The sequence below is a fragment of the Oculina patagonica genome, chromosome 13 (genome assembly GCF_052425735.1).
Source record: "Oculina patagonica isolate OP01 chromosome 13, crgOcupat, whole genome shotgun sequence".
NCBI classification, from domain to species: Eukaryota; Metazoa; Cnidaria; class Anthozoa; order Scleractinia; family Oculinidae; genus Oculina; species Oculina patagonica.
This window is the reverse complement of record NC_135770.1, coordinates 14303030-14319480: the sequence shown is the minus strand read 5'-3', so window position 1 is coordinate 14319480 and position 16451 is coordinate 14303030. Positions and strand designations below refer to the sequence as shown.

The 16451-nt window shown below is 35.7% G+C and overlaps 1 protein-coding gene across 3 annotated transcripts in view; it reads left to right on the top strand.

The window, feature by feature from the left end:
* The window catches only part of LOC144637238 (nuclear pore complex protein Nup133-like), a 241123-nt gene that overhangs the window by 138641 nt on the left and 86031 nt on the right, over nucleotides 1–16451 (top strand). For all 3 annotated transcript variants that reach the window (XM_078496367.1, XM_078496368.1, XM_078496369.1), the window contains exons 17-20: nucleotides 2469–2573; nucleotides 3549–3678; nucleotides 6026–6135; nucleotides 15277–15383. In XM_078496367.1, coding sequence (XP_078352493.1) covers nucleotides 2469–2573; nucleotides 3549–3678; nucleotides 6026–6135; nucleotides 15277–15383 — 452 coding nt within the window. The remainder of the gene's footprint in view (nucleotides 1–2468; nucleotides 2574–3548; nucleotides 3679–6025; nucleotides 6136–15276; nucleotides 15384–16451) is intronic.

Genomic DNA, 16451 nt, shown 5'->3' with positions numbered 1-16451 from the left:
TGTCCTACATTGTAAGTTGAATCTGCTCAGTTTGTGCTTGACAACTTGGTTGAGAGTCAAAAATACTCCTGTGCAATTCTGTATTTGTTGTCTATATGCCTAGGCACAATGGGGGATGCACAATGTGCGAGCCAGCAAGCCAGCGAGGCATGCGAGGCAGACGTGTGAAGCATGCGAGGCATCTGAAAACACACGAGGCACTTGAAAACACGCGAGGCACTAACAACTCGTTCCTAGTTCGCTTTTCTTGTCCTTTTTGCTGTTCGTTCGTGTGCAAGCACAACTTTCGATCACCAGGAGGAGAGTTTTTTCCATCATGAGTTGACTTCTGAACAAAAAGCCTTGATTAATATTAATTGATACCACTAAATGCACTTCTTTATGTATGATCATATTTAACATTTAATAAAATTTTGCTTGGCAACTTGCAGTAGCAAAAAAATTAATAACTTCTCTGTCGTTTATAGGCTTTTGCCCTACATGCCTGGCATATTTGCCTTTCAGGTATTTAAAAGCTAATTATATAAAAGTTTTCTTATACCGTAGTTATTTTTACCCATTGGAATTGGGTTATCCGATCTTTCTGGTTAATAATTGCTTTTATCAGGGTAAGCAATTTTTTTATTATTTTTTATGCCCCGCGTGTTTTCGTTCATGCCTCGCATGTTTTCGTTCATGCCTCGCATGTTTTTTTCATGCCTCGCATGCCTTGCACGTCTGCCTCGCTGGCTCGCATATTGTACACACTCGGCACAATGCACTTATTCGGATTGACCTTTATTCTATATTTACTAAAACTATCAGCAGGAAATGGGTAAAGGTGAATTAGGCACTTTGATATTGTTTCAAGGTGTCTGAGTGTATTTATTCAAAACTAAATTATTTCTTAATCGTAGCTGTTCACAGAGCTCATTTTATGTTTTAAAACATTAAATGACCATCGACGACCCGTAAACACAAATGAGGTAGTTATTGCTTTAATCTGTTGAAAGATATTTGTTATGAACCACAAAATCCTGCACAAAAAATGCTCCTACAGCTAGGTCGTCAATCTACCATACTTTTTTATTGCAACACACAAATAAAAGGCAGTGCGGGAGGATGCTGGTGGTGGTATGAAGGTAACTGGAGATTGTAAGCAGAATTGATCAAAAGACTGTTGTACCAAAAACACTATTAAGGACGCAAAACATATAGCATGCACCTACCTTTACAAATGTAGTTTACCTGGTGCTTTTACACATTTCATAAGGAAAACATGCGAAAAAAAAACTACAAATAAATACAAATACAAATAAAGTTAACTATTAAGTTTCTGAAGGATGTACCCTTATCCCAGCATAACATGTTGTAAGACTAATTTAAATAAACCAAACTTAAAACAGCAAAAAATTTGAATATCTCCAAAATATTTGGGTACAAAGAAGGTTTTTAATCTGTACAATTCATGGTTTAATAGCATGGCATTAAATATTTTAAATATTTTAATTCATGGTTTAATAGCGTTATGGCATTAAATATTTTACTGAATTCGGCGTGACAAATCCATTTATGCACCCTATTAAAAAATGTTATTATAACCACGAATTGTGCTAATTTCTAGCCTGTGACAGCCTGTTCACATGCCAGATTATTTGTGACTTTTGTGGCCTTGGTGGAGAAAGTCAGTAATTTGAGATGAAATCGTTAACAAAGCACAGCAGAGAGACTCTGAGATTCTGCATGAAAATTGATTATTCACTCAAGCGAACATTTTGAATTTCAGTGGTGAGCGGCTTTTGCAGTCAATTTTGATTTAAAAATTCCAAATTCAAAACAACAAATTCGAAACAACACATACATTACCATTTTGCTATGATATGTCTTCAGAAGCCACACAAAGTCCATAATTTCTCTTTGGATTTCTTATAATTGGAAGGTTATTCATCTTGCGACAACTTACAATTCAATGTGGTACTTTTGCTACTTACAGTACAACACTTGTGCTATTTGCAAACACTTGCACTTTCAATACAATACATGTACTACTTACAACATGGTACTTCTACTACCTATAATCTTCTATACTTGACATAATTTATTTATAAATGGATACAAAGTGTTTGACTAGTTTCAAGAAAATAAGGCTTGTTTGAAAACAAACCTTAACCTCTGTTGCTAAGAAACCAGTAAAGATTAAACTATCAGTCACACGATTCATTATAATCATTATAGTTTGGCAAAAATTGAAGATTGGCTTCCAAATGAATTTTTGTTTTCACTACCATAAGCCAGAGGTTAAAAAACAACTATATCAAGCCTCTTTAAAAAAAGATTTGATTTTTATTACTTATACCCATTAGTAGTAGTACATTTAGTTTTTTAGTTCAAAGCCCAACCAAAAACCTGGACTTGACACAACTAGCATTTTGAGGTGTGTTATGAGTGTAAATTAAATGCAACCACAATGTTTGTTGGTTTTTTCGTAGGTTAAAACTGTTGATATTCCACTTACGGACACCACAATTGGAGAAGACAGTGATGATCTACAAAAGATAAAATCAGCTTTTCTGTTGTTCTGTCAAGGAAATACTGTAAGTAGTATTTAATTTGCGGACAGGAAAAAGTGCCTGTAGCTCAAAAACTCTCTTTGGCCTGATTAAATCTTTGTATTATATGCAGCAAAATCCCACAAAAATTTTTTTTTGGTAAAACCATGATTTTTAATGAATTTTTGTAGTGGGAGTTATTTAGCAAAAGTCCCTTAGAGTAAACCTGGTCTAGCCCTTTGAAGCAACAAGACGTCCAAAAATGACATCACAAATTTGCTAGACCCAGATCCTTTAGAACTGGATCTTCGTCTCAGTCACGCTTCTCACAGGAGCTTTTACAACTTTGAAAAATTATTCATAAAAAGTCAGGGTTTCAACCGAAAGCAATTGAAAATATTTTCCGACATCATGATAAGGGAAATATTAATATTTACGGTGGAAATTTAGAACATATCATTTGTGTTATTTTTGGTTATGCTGTAAATACCCTCAAGGTCAAAATGAAAGGTCAAGTAGTTTGTTTCCATCTGAGGTGCTTTAATTTGAAAAGGAAGTTTTGCACATTTGGATTGACAAACTATTCAACAATTCCAAAAATTAATGAATTGCATGTTCATAATTTTGCTATCAAAGCCCTGCTATAATTGAGTTTTTCATCACATTTCCAAACAGTTATAAGAGTGGTATAAATATGACGTTAAGTGAAGTATTTTTCACGAACTTCGAGGTGTTTGGAAATGAAACACACACACAAGTGTTAAATATATCTTCTCTGTCAAAGCTAGAAATCAGGAGGAAACAGAGAAACTAAATCATGAAAATCTGCTAAGAACAGATATCCAAATCATTCAGTTGCTCTGTTTTCTGTTTTCTAATTGAGCCAGAACAGCTCAAATAAGAGCACTTAATCCTAATTTCCTTTGTTTTGATTTGATGAATTGTTAATGCATTTGAGAAATCTTGCCCAGTCTCATCTGTATAAATTACTCTGTTCACCTTCATTTTTAAAAAATACAGGATGAAGCTCTGCAAGTCTGCGAGATATCAGAAAGTGCTGAATTGGATAATGTTGTGTTAGCCCTTAGTCAAGAGGTGATTGATGATTTTCCTGTCTCAGATCCACGATGGGCAGAATCCATTCCAGCAGGTCAGTGTGCATGCATGCTTACTAAATGGAAAATTCGCCAAGCTGTAAGCAGCTGCAGTACTGTTTCTTGTTAATAAGTTGGCATATACGCATAGCTGTATGGTTTAATTTTGCAAATTATTCTCCTTTGTTCTGGCGTATTTTGACCATATCAATCATAGACAGACTGTTTAGCATGAAAATTTTACCGAGATACATGTACATGTAAGTTATAGAAGGAGACAAGGAGGCCAAATACCCGCCTACATAGTTTTTTTCCAGAACACTTGACAACATCATTTTCTAAAGATAAGATGTTCTACATGACACGAGCATGGGACAAAGGTAATAAATAATCGGTAATAAATAATAAAGGTAATAAATAATAAAGGTAATGAATAATAAAGATAAGATGTTCTACATGACACGAGCATGGGACAAAGAAAAATTCTGAGTCCCCGACGGGAATCGAACCCATGGCCTCCCAGAATACAGGAATATTTATTACCGAGCTTAAAATTTACCATCTTTATTATTTACTGCAAAAACTTGATGAATTCGACATTGCTGATCCTAGCAGTATTTAGGATGCGTGTCACATATCAATCAACCTAGTAAAATGGCCCAGCTCACAACGAGTCTCTCGTAGCTCAGTTGGTTAGAGCGCCCAACCGGTATTCTGGGAGGCCATGGGTTCGATTCCCGTCGGGGACTCAGAATTTTTCTTTGTCCCATGCTCGTGTCATGTAGAACATCTTATCTTTATTATTTATTACCGAGCTTAAAATTTACCATCTTTATTATTTACTACAAAAACTTAATGAATTCGACATTGCTGATCCTAGCAGTATTTAGGACGCGTGTCACATATCAACCTAGTAAAATGGCCCAGCTCACAACAAGTCTCTCGTAGCTCAGTTGGTTAGAGCGCCCAACCGGTATTCTGGGAGGCCATGGGTTCGATTCCCGTCAGGGACTCACAATTTTTCTTTGTCCCATGCTCGTGTCATGTAGAACATCTTATCTTTATTATTTATTACAGAGCTTAAAATTTACCATCTTTATTATTTACAACATCATTTTCCTTGTTTATTTTATGAAATGAGTGTCCTACATGTAAAAGGTAGTGCAAGTGAGAAATACAGTAAAAACCCATGAGTAAGAACCTATTGTTTTCCAGGTTAGCCTAGACAGGTTCTTACATAAAAGAGTTATTAACACGAATTTAGGCTAATTAGGTTCTTAATAGGTTCTTAATTTCTGAAAAATAATTTAAATGTCAATGTTGTTATAGAGATTTTATTGTTATTTGGCCTTTTTCTTGTATAGAATTTGCATACCACATAGTGTTTACCGTATTTATTTGATTAAGCGCCCAACCTCGTATAAGCGCCCACCTCGAATAAGCGCCCACTCTGAAGGTAGGAAAAGTTAATAAGTGCCCAGCCTCGAATAAGCGCCCACTCTCAAGGTCCAAAAATTTAACAAGCGCCCAGGGCGCTCAATCGAATAACTACAGTATGTCAAAATGAAGCACTTATCATATCATAATCAATTTTAGAAATTTAGAACCACGCATTTCAAAATTTTAGGCTAAATAGGTTCTTATAAAAATGGTAACTAATTTGCAAATTTTAGCCTAACAGCTAGGTTCTTAAATGTTAGGTTCTTACTTGCGGGTTTTTACTGTAGGACACATCAACATCAAGCAAAATTCAACAGATTTTCTTCATGTACATGTATGAAGTAAAAAATGAATGTAACATCCCATACATTTTGCTATTTTTTCTGCAATATAAACACGTAAAACTTTGTTTGTGACTTAGTTGCTGTTAAACTGTAGTCTTCCTATCAAGTCATTTGTGAGGAAAAAAGAGACTGAGTGGGTCACGGAATTTATCACAAGCTACTTGGCATTATGTAATCTTTTGTTGGCGTACAACTGTATTTCAGAACAATCAGAACATACAGCTTTTAATCACATCAGTTCTTACAAGTTGCAGTACATAAACATTATCAACTCATTCATAAATCAAGAAAGAAAAAATGGAAGTGGCCAGAATTCACCATAATTTGCAGAAGTTTTGGGTTACTTTTCTTCACCAAAATAGGATATCAAAGTACTTTGATTGTATATAACAAACTATGGGACACAGTTATGGTACAGTATAATTTGTGTGTCTGTTGTATTAGATTCACAAATTCTTGCCTAAATTAGCTTGTAAATCTGATACAACATACAAATGTAATAATTGATACTCATTATGTAAACATTATAAATGTTTATTGCTAGCTTGTGTTTAATGTACGTTATAAGTAATGTCACAGCACGAGCTTAGACTTATCAAAAACTGACATGTTTTAACAGGTGGCATATCTTCTTCAACTTCGCTCATCATCCTTCATCAGCTACAAGACAAGTTAAAAGCTCACTCCTTTATGGTAGAATTTTTGAAGAGTGTTGGCCTGTGGGGAAAGGTTAGATTTTTTGCAAATGCACTGTACATTTATTTATTTTTTTCTTTGCAACTATTAATCAGGATGATGTTAGACAGTGTCTTGTACTTTCAGCAATGTTGACTTTCCAGTATTTACTACTGTTGACTATCCATCATGCATTACCAAGTAGACAACTCAAACCACTGTACATGGCAGGGTTGTGTGCATCTTAAAGGGAAACAAAGGTCTAGAAACATTTTACCTTAAATAAAAGCCCATGTGTTCAGGACTTCAAAAATAGTTGTCGTTTGGTGAAGTGCTGGCTTGATTTTAGCAAGAGGGCTTTGAAATCATTCAAAATTATGGTTTTCGAACACTGATGGCCGCCATCTTGAAGGTTAGGAATGATATCAAGGCTATGATGTAGCATTTAAATCAAGGCTGGTTTTGCAATGACCCCAGATCTTTGGTGCAAAACTATTATCTAAAGCCCAGAATATTATGGTTAGATCGCTGCCTGGCTGCTGGCTGTAGCAGAACATACAAAAAAAACTAAGGGATGGGTCACCTTTCACAAGTTCCTGAGGGTGAAAAAAATCGAAAGTGGCACGCCAAGACAAAACGAGAGGGTAAATTCGGTAAATGACCGAAGCCTGGGAACCGTTTTCTCTGTTCTAATTATTTTACCACAAATTATAAAATGACCTTGAGAAAGATCTTCAGGTACATGTACGTGTATTTTTTACATGTAATTTGTATTTTGCATCCTCATGATAAGTAGTATGTGGTATTCCGAGTAATAACAAATATTTTTAAGTGGATATTCTAAATTTGATCCTCAAATCAGGCACAAATTTCAGACAGTACCCTAAACACCTGCAGATAAGCCACACCCTAAATTAAGCAACTTGAATTTTGGAAAAAAAAAGTTTTTTTAAAGTAAATAAAAGAAAGTTGAGTCTTCTTCATGGAACGTAAACTCACTAAAGACCACTAAACATTGAAATGGAAAATACTTCAGTCTTACCCACAATTTCAGCTCTTAAATATAATGAACACCACTTTGTTCATCTTTTTTACTCGTGAATGTAATGAAACGAGTATTGTTATGCAGGGTTGGAAATTAGCGCTCGCTCCAGGGGGGGTACTCCGGGATCCAAGTGACGGGGATGTGCGAAGGATTTTTTTGGGGTCGAAATTTTTGATTCCGGGATTTTTTTGGGTAGGAGAATTTGCCAGGTATTTTTTTGGGTGACTTGATTTAAATAGGGGATTTTTTTGGTTATTAAAATCAAACTAAAGTGCCTTGGCGCGGCCTGGGCAATTTAGGGGTAATTAGACTAGGGATTTTTTGGGTGTTTTTTTTTTGGTCCATGGATTTTTTTGGGTAATGTCGGGAGACTTAGGGATTTTTTTGGGTCCTGAGCTTTGCCTCCATTCGATCATCCCCGTCACCTTGATCCCAGAGTACCCCCCTGGGGCGCTCGCCCGCTCGCCCAGGCGAGGTTGAAAACTGTCGCGCGAGTACAAATCACGGATCACTCGCCCGGTTTGGCGAGTACGATTGTCATATCCAGAATATATTATTCAAAATAAGCGAAACTTTTACTTCCCACTTTAAAATAATCTACACTGTCCACAAACCGATAGCTTACCAACATTTTGAAATCTCAAACAAAGCTGTGTTTGCGTTCGTAAACAGACAAAAATGGCTTCCGTTTGGGGCATGTTACATGACGGACATACTTGTACAAAGTAATACCTCTGGTCAAAAATTCACTGACTCATCCACCGAGCCGTGAAACGCAGCAAGATGGCCATTTCTCGCCTCTTTTCCTGTACAATTTCGCTTGCAAACAACAAGAATTTGGAAATACGTATCAAATAAAACTGTTTCAACTTTTGAAGTAAGTGTGCTCGTGTATTTATTGTGGAGTAAGGTCTATATTTGGCGATTTTTCATTGAAGAAATAGATTGCAGTCTGTTTTGCGATCGACCACCAAAGTGGCACAGTGAGTATCATTTAAACGTGATTAAAAATTGAAGTTGTATATTTTTGGGGAGGGGGCCTAAATTTTTCTTTTTTAATGGAAGAAGACTGGGTGAGTGAAAATTGATCTGGGCGAGTGCAATTTGAAGGTCACTCGCCCGGATGGCGAGTGCTCCGAAATTTTAGTTTCCAATCCTGTTATGGTTATGGAAAGTCATATGCAAATTTTCGGCCGGTCGGTCGATGGGCTGTTAACTTTAATTTATGAATAATAATTTATGCATTAAATTATATATTAATTTTTCTTGTTTTTTTTTTTTAACCGGCGACTCCTAACATCAACTATGTTTTTGAAGACCAAAGCCCTAACCGCTTGACAACTTCGGCGTACTTATCATTTGGGCTAAAAATTAGCATATAGATTTCTCTGTGTTGTTGTTAGTACGATGACCGATACCGTAGGTTCAAAGTTAAATGGCTTGTATGTAAAGCTTCTTCGAATGGCTCGATTTATAGCTCTTTTAAAGAATTTCACATGACAAATAGAAGAAATAATCTTAGAGAAAATATGAAAATCTTCGAAACACTGAACTGACATTCCGTGTTTTGATCGAATTTTTAGATTTTCCAGACACAAACTGTGGACTGCGACTGTGTTGGGTATTAAAAGGTTGATTTCAGGACAATTGTATGAATAAAGTCCAATTTTAGCAGTCTCTGAATGTTTAATAGTTCCAAGCGTATTGTATGATAATCGATAGTCATGATACGTAAATAATTTATCATAAAAAAGCTCGCCAAACTGACAAATTTTGTTGCCTTTTAATAATATACTGTATAGTACTTGATTTGAATCTCTACTAGATTCATAAAAAAAGGAGAAAGAAAAAAAGACGTCGTTTAAAATTGTAAAATAGATTGTCGTAAAAAAAAATTAATCATCCCTGCTGAGAATCGAACCCGGGCCGCTGGACTGGAGGGCCAACGCATTGCCACTACACAACGCGTTACCAAGCTTGCACTTCATGGTAGAAATAAGTGTTATATAACAAAGGCTTTTGAATGGATTACCCGCGTCCGCTGTAAACACAAGGAACCAACGTGATCATATCTCCCTTCAAACAACTTCTATACTAACATGCCGCTCACAAAAAGACAGAATCATTTCATAGCTCTACACCAATACATTTAGTATTCTCATTCACGAGTGGGCTAACAAAGCGCCTTTGATCTGGTATTTGTTGACAGGTATTTCTTCATGAAACACAGTTTTTCAGTCGATTTTTGTTTGACAACAAGAACGTGCGTTTGAAAAAACGTTCATAGCTTAGTAACCAGGCATTTAATCGACATGAAAATGGGACTGGGGCAAGAACGATCAAGGAAAACAAGATAGAGGCATTCAGGTTTTGTTGCTATCATATCGTTAAAAAGAGATTTGGGAGCCCTCTATTCGAGATAAACTTGTTGCATCAAGAGATTAATTCCGTAATCAGTTCGGCAAATTTGCACACCAAAATGAGGAAGAAACAGTAGGCCAAGATCCGCATCTACAACGTGAATACTTGTGGTATTTTCTCGCTCGCTCATGGTGTATCAATAGTTTCACCCGGGGGGAGGGAATATGGGGGAACTCCTATTTGAAACAGAGGGGGATGCTTGTCACAAATTTTGAAAAGACCCTAAAAGAGACCAATCTGGGTGTGGCTCAAACTTTTCTTGAGGCCTAAAAGATACCAGAAAACTAAGAATAGAATTTATATTATTTTGTATATTTCTTTGTTAGTGACCCTAAACAAGACCATTAAGGCTAAAAATGTTGGTGTTTTGCCGAGAACACCCTAAGCGAGACCAAAAATTTGAAATTTACAGCATCCCTGTCACTTTCATATGCGAGTCCCCCCCCCCCCCACCCCCCACCCCGGATTTCCACCTTTGCCCCTTTTATCAAGGCCGTTAAAGAGTTATTTTTTTATTCACCTATTTATTTCTTTTTACAAATCGAACTATTTTTGTGATCCATTTTTATTTTAGTCGTGTAATTTTACGAGAAGTTTTAGCTTTTTATAGTTTTTAATTCTAGTGTAAATATTGTAAACAATAATTTCTTTTAATCTTTTAGTAATGTAGTAATTCTAAGTATTTTTTTGGAAGACAAAGAGCCACCCTGGGAAGCTCTTCCAATAAAGCCATTATTATTATTGTTATATTTATTCTGTTTAATATATAGGCCATCGTTGACACTTCAAACAGCTTTTAGGGGCTGTCAAACTTGCAAAAGTAATGACTAGTACTCCCTTGTAGTTTCATGTAATATTAATTTGCATACTTTCCCATAAAAGTGTCAATTAATGAAAAATTTTGGCACCTTTTCCAAATGTTCCTGCACATAAGCTGCACCCACGCTTCCGAGGAAAGATTTTTGGAAAAAAAGTTACAGCTTATCTGTGGGTTTTTACGGATTTTTATTTTATTTTGTCTCAGGAATAGTAACTAAATCTAAGAAATTCTCCCATCTCCTAGGGATATTACACTGTTTATTATTATTATTATTATTATTATTATTATTATTATTATTATTATTATTATTATTATTATTATTATTATTATTATTATCATTATTATTTGATACATGTACTTGGATAAAGACAGTTCGCCTTTCTGATCCTTGGGTCATGCAATTGATATTTCCAATATTACGTATTTTCCTTACTTGGAACAAAAGGCAAAAAAAGAAACTGCCACTAATAATAATAATAATAAAGACTTAATTTAAAATGAGGGTAACACTAAATAGCAAAGCTAACAAACCTGTGGCCCTCCCTAAAAATTACACTAGAATATTATAAAAACACTATATACATTGAAAATTGAATACGAATATGCATAATAGTAAACGATATATGAAGCTAAAAAGTTAAAACTATACAATAAAATGATGTAAAAGCTGCTGCTCCGAAAACACCCGATCTCTGAGAGATTCTTTAAAGGGCTTCGGCTGTTCGATTCGCCTTTTTGAGATAGGGAGAGCATTCCAAAGGCGGGTGGCAGAAACAGAAAAAGTGCGCCCGCCTTCTGTCTCCCTTCTGAATTTCGGGCAGCGCAAGTTAAAATAAGCGTAGCGAGTGCTTCTTTTGTTTCTCTTTACGGGAAGCCAAGCGTGAGTTCTATTCAAGGAGGAAGCTATTCCTACCATTTTCAGCTATACTTCTCAAAAGAGAGTCCATCAAGCTAGTATTGAGCTACACTGTAGCAAGCGTTTTTTTATCACTGAACATGAGCCGATCAGCTAATGGTTTGTGATGGCTTAATTTATATTTTTGTACATAGAATAACAAACCTCTGGCGCCTGGGATGGTGAGTCGCAAAGTTTTATGTTTACGAGAAAATGCAGGACAAGAAGAAAATAAAATACACTTTAAACTCTGATTGGGTTAAACTATTTGTAATCAGGTGAAAATCATAACACAATGATTTTTGCGAAGGTCATCAAAGTTACAACGTTAATGAATAATAAAAAGTTCTTTTTATAACGCCAAAATCCACTAATTGCCCATGGCGCTTTACAATAAAAATATTAATAAAATGATGTTAAAAAGTTAAAAACTCCAAAAAATTTAAAAAACGGATAATGACAAAATTTGTTCAATTGTACCTAAAGAATAAAATAATTAAAACCCTGTTTAAAAAAGTATGATTATGTCCCTTAAAAATGTCAATAGAAGGACTTAATCTAAGTTCAAGTGGGATCATGTTCCACAGTCTTGGGACTGCCACAGCAAACGTTCTCTCTCCATATGTTTTTAATTTTGCTTTGGGGGTCGCTAGAAGGTGCTGTGTAGATGATCTTAGAGAAAAGTTAAGTTCCTATTTTTTTCAAAGAATTACAGACAACATATCTTTCTTCATAATTCTTCGTATGGAATTACCATTTACATGTAAGAAAGGAACGCTACTGAAGAAAGTCCAAAAATATGAGTCTTTATTATGCCATAACTGTAATAATAATGCGAATTTCTTAAAAACCATACAAAGCATTAAGCACATGGACGTTTTTTATCTGTTGACACTGATTTTAATTCTTATATCTAAACTCCCCTTTAGTTGTTGGGGTTTTTTCTATTCTGGTCACGTGACTTGTCAAATATGGCCATGTTTTGAAACCTTTGAAGGACTCTTCAATAGAACTAAGTTGTGCAAAAATCTCATCCATAGGAGGTTCGGTTCCAAAATTTGATGGTCAGAAATCTTTCTTATCAACAAAATTAATTGGTAGTTAAGAAGGACCCCCCCCCCCCCCTTAATAATGTTGGCAAGAGGTGATGTATACAGTAAGTATAAGAGAGGACCAAGAACGGATCCTTGTGGTACGCCACGTTCCAAGAAACGTCGAGAAGATCTGCAGTTATTGACGTTAACAAACTGTGTGTGTGATGTTAAATATGATTTTAACCAAGAATTACTGTTCCTTTGATCCCAAACGAGTAGATACAACTGTAGCCTTGATAATAAGGAATGGTCTACAGTGTCAAAAGCGGCCAATAAACAAGTAGAAGTAGAATAACAGAGTTATTGTTGTTGATAGCAGTAAGAACATCATTGCGAACTCTTACAAGGGCTGTCAGTGCTGTGAAATCTTTTATAGGCAGATTGAAATGTCTCACCAAGGTGGTGCTTCAATATGTGCTCGTTTAATTGTGAAGCAACAGCTTTCTCTATCAGCTTAGACACAAATTTCAGATTTCAGATAAACTACTCTAATTTAATATCTGTCTGATCGAAATTCGATGAAGAAAAATCTCTTTTAAGCTCAGTAGTCAATGTAGAAATGTGAGCAAAACTCAAACATCTGATTTGCTATGAGTGCATTCAGACATTATAATAGGCTTCAGCGACAACTAATGTTGCCATAGCATCCTTGTCAGTTCTACCTTTTTCAAGCAAGTTTTTCTTGTCGTGTTCAACGCAATAAACCTTTCACAATTTTTTTAGGATGAGTTGGTAGCCTTAAATACATGTAGAAGCTACAGGTTGAATGATTTCCGAGAAAATCCACTGGGAAAAAAAAACTTAATTAGTTTTTGTCTGGCATCGCATACAGTCCTTTGAAAAAATTGTTTTACGTTGTGTTTAATTTATTGGTCATTTTACCACTGAAAGAAAAATTGCAATGTTCTACTTTTCTTCTCGAATTGTCTCCTACAAATTCAAAAAGAACAACAACACCCACCATTTTTGACGCATTTGTGAACTGACAAATCGCTTGCATGCAGGTTCCGTAAAGTAAATCTCTGTATCAAGGCCTTTGCAAAGTACTTGAAATTTGCTAAACTGTGGTCCTTAAAAGTCATTGAATTTTCACCGGTGACACCTGAAACTGCCAATGAGGAAGAAGTATGTGTTAATATATGCATGTTGCCTTCCTTCCTGGGAATGTTTTGATTGTCCCACTGTTCTGTAAAAATAAACCAATCACACTTTTTCTTTTGTGGAGGTATTTAGAGATTTCTAGGGGTCTTTGAAAGAAGGTTTTTAACATAGAAATTCATGTAGTTAAAAGGTAAATCTGCACGAATGCACTAATTCAAGTTCAAGGTCCTAAAGAATGGGAGTGACTAGATTTTTCGACAATAATGGGTTAAAAATGTCTCCTTGACTTGTTGCAAGGACAATTTGCAGGAACTCATTTGGAAATTCTATATCTAAGCCTAACATCATATGCTTACCTCTACGGTAAGATTCTTGTAGATCTTGTGGTGCCAAGTTAAAACCACAAACTAATTAAATTAGAGTTTGAGTTGTCACAGCAGTTCTTGTTTAATTTTGCTGATTAAAAAGTATAATCCAATGATGTAAATTTGCTATATGACAATTGTTATTCAAATATTACTTAACTGTAAATTTAACATTTGTTACTTTTTACTCGTGAATGCATAATGAACGAGTATAGTGGGGGAAGTTGAGCCATCCGTCCATCCTTCCATCCATCGTTGTTAACATTATGCAAATTAGGTATGCTCACGGGCGCTTAGCTTTCTAAATTTCGTTTCCCTCGACTGTGAATAAAAATACAGCTTTACAAAGGTATCATTTCAAAGAAATAAGTGTAGAAAATACTTCACCCCTGTAAATGAGAAACAATCGTTTCCCAAACGATGAAATATTGCCTTTTCGCATATAATAATCGCGAACATTCGGAAACGATGACCAGTGACTTTATGTATATGTTATTGAAAGACTGGAAGGTTTGAGCACGGCACGATTTATTAAAGGATAATCAGTAAAAGAGTATCGAAACTTTATACAAGACAGATATGTATATAATATCCGTGGGAAAAAAATAAGGAGGAAAAAAGAATTTTAGCCACAGGGTACGAGAGTCGATCCCGCGCTTTAGAACGTAGAGCTGTACCACTGAGCCATCGGTTTGATAAGCAATCAAAAATGACGAAAAGTAATTCTTATACTTAAGCGTCCTGTTATATGTTCACCCTCTTTAAATAAAGTTGATTATTATTATTAATCCCTATAATGAATATTTTCCATCGATACTATACTGTTCAAAGGAACGATTCAAATATATCTAACGCATTCACGAGTAGATCATAGACCTCTTTGATTCTTCCAATTACCAGTGTAGCTGTATGTAATGTAAACTGCGTAGATATCAATCACTCGCATGAAAAAAAGAAAGAAAAATAATTGGTTTTACACTTGAAAGCAAAACGATTACCATCAAAGCTAAAATTAAGATACTGGGCCCTGTAGCTTAAAAGTACACTTCTAAAAATGCAACATAAAAATAATAATAATTTGACATGCATCTATAGTTCATGTATGGGTCGGAGTTGTACATTGAACTCGGTTCTTTGAATTAAACTTTGAACCTGTCGTTTGTTGGCCGACGGTCAGCTGACTGTTGGCCAACAGTTGGCCAACTGGTTATTCTGATAGCATTTTTTTACTTTTGCCGATCTGGAGACCCAGTTTACACTGACAAATCAGTAAATTGAGTTTCTTAACTATGACAGTTTTCTATTCTTCAAGGTTCTCTATCACTCTTTTCTTTTGTTTAGCACAATAATGGACATACAATGTGTTACAATGCAAAACACGAGAATCATTGACATTGATCAAAAGTCTGGTACAAATAGCAATTTTTATAAGAATGTCTGCATTTTTCTTACAGCTTGGCATTGTGACCTCCAAGGAGAGACCATCACTGACATGCCATCTCATCTGTGAACATGCTGAGAAGCTCAGTGCAGCTATTGCCTTGTGCAAGATCAATAAAACGTGAGCATATTATACAAGTACATGTATACAATAATTATACATAATTATTATTACCGTAAAACATGACCTGAAAACTTGTCCACTTAATGGGAGGTTCAAAATGTGAAGTTTGTATATGGCTGGGACCATAACAAAATGTCTACTTACAGGATGTGTCCACCAATGGCATGACAACTTCCTGTTGATTGAAGTGTGTGACCAAACTTTTGGGTTCATAAGTATTACTTACAAACACTGTACATTATTAGTCACTCGCGCGCATACAAATGTGAAACCGTTAAAAAGCCGTTTTTTTTATGCCATGATAACAACCGAAGAAGACCGAAGATTCTCAGTCGAAACGTCTTGAGTACATTATGAGCGTTGTTTACGCTCAAATAAGTCAGCGTCAGAATTTATAAAGAGTATTACTGTACATACTTCATTGGTTCGTTACCGCCAACCAGTTAGCTTAGTTGGTAGAGCTCTGTACTACCGTGTGGGAGGTCTCAGGTTTGAGTCCCAGACCAGATGAACATTCAGGGTCTTGAAATAACTGAGGAGATCTAGAATATGCTGCCTTTGCAATGACATCTACAAATGGTTAAGTATTCTAGTTTTCTCAGATAAGGATGATAAACTATAGGCCCCGTCTCCCTCATCTTCAGTGTTACTGTCAACAGGGGATGTAAAAGAACCCACCCACTTATCGTAAGAAGTAGGGTATGGAGTTCCCGGTGTTGTGGTTTGGTCTTTGCCCACTGTCCTGTGTACTGTGAAATGCTCAGAGATACTGTATAAGCTACTTTGCAAAATCCGATGGTAAACAAAGTGATGATGCTGATGATGTACCCAGAGATTTTTTCAGAGTCAGTGTTACAAACATGACAATAATAGCACGTTATCGTCTTTGACATTTTACCAATTAAAATGCGCTGAGAAAATATCAAAATTCGTTATTGTAGTGCATTCACAATGCATGCAAATCTCTTGAATTCACTGGACTACTAGGCGTACTTTGTGCCTACAGTGTTCCCAAATCGTGCCTGAACCATGCCTAAATGGTGCATAAGCCGTGCGTAAATCTTG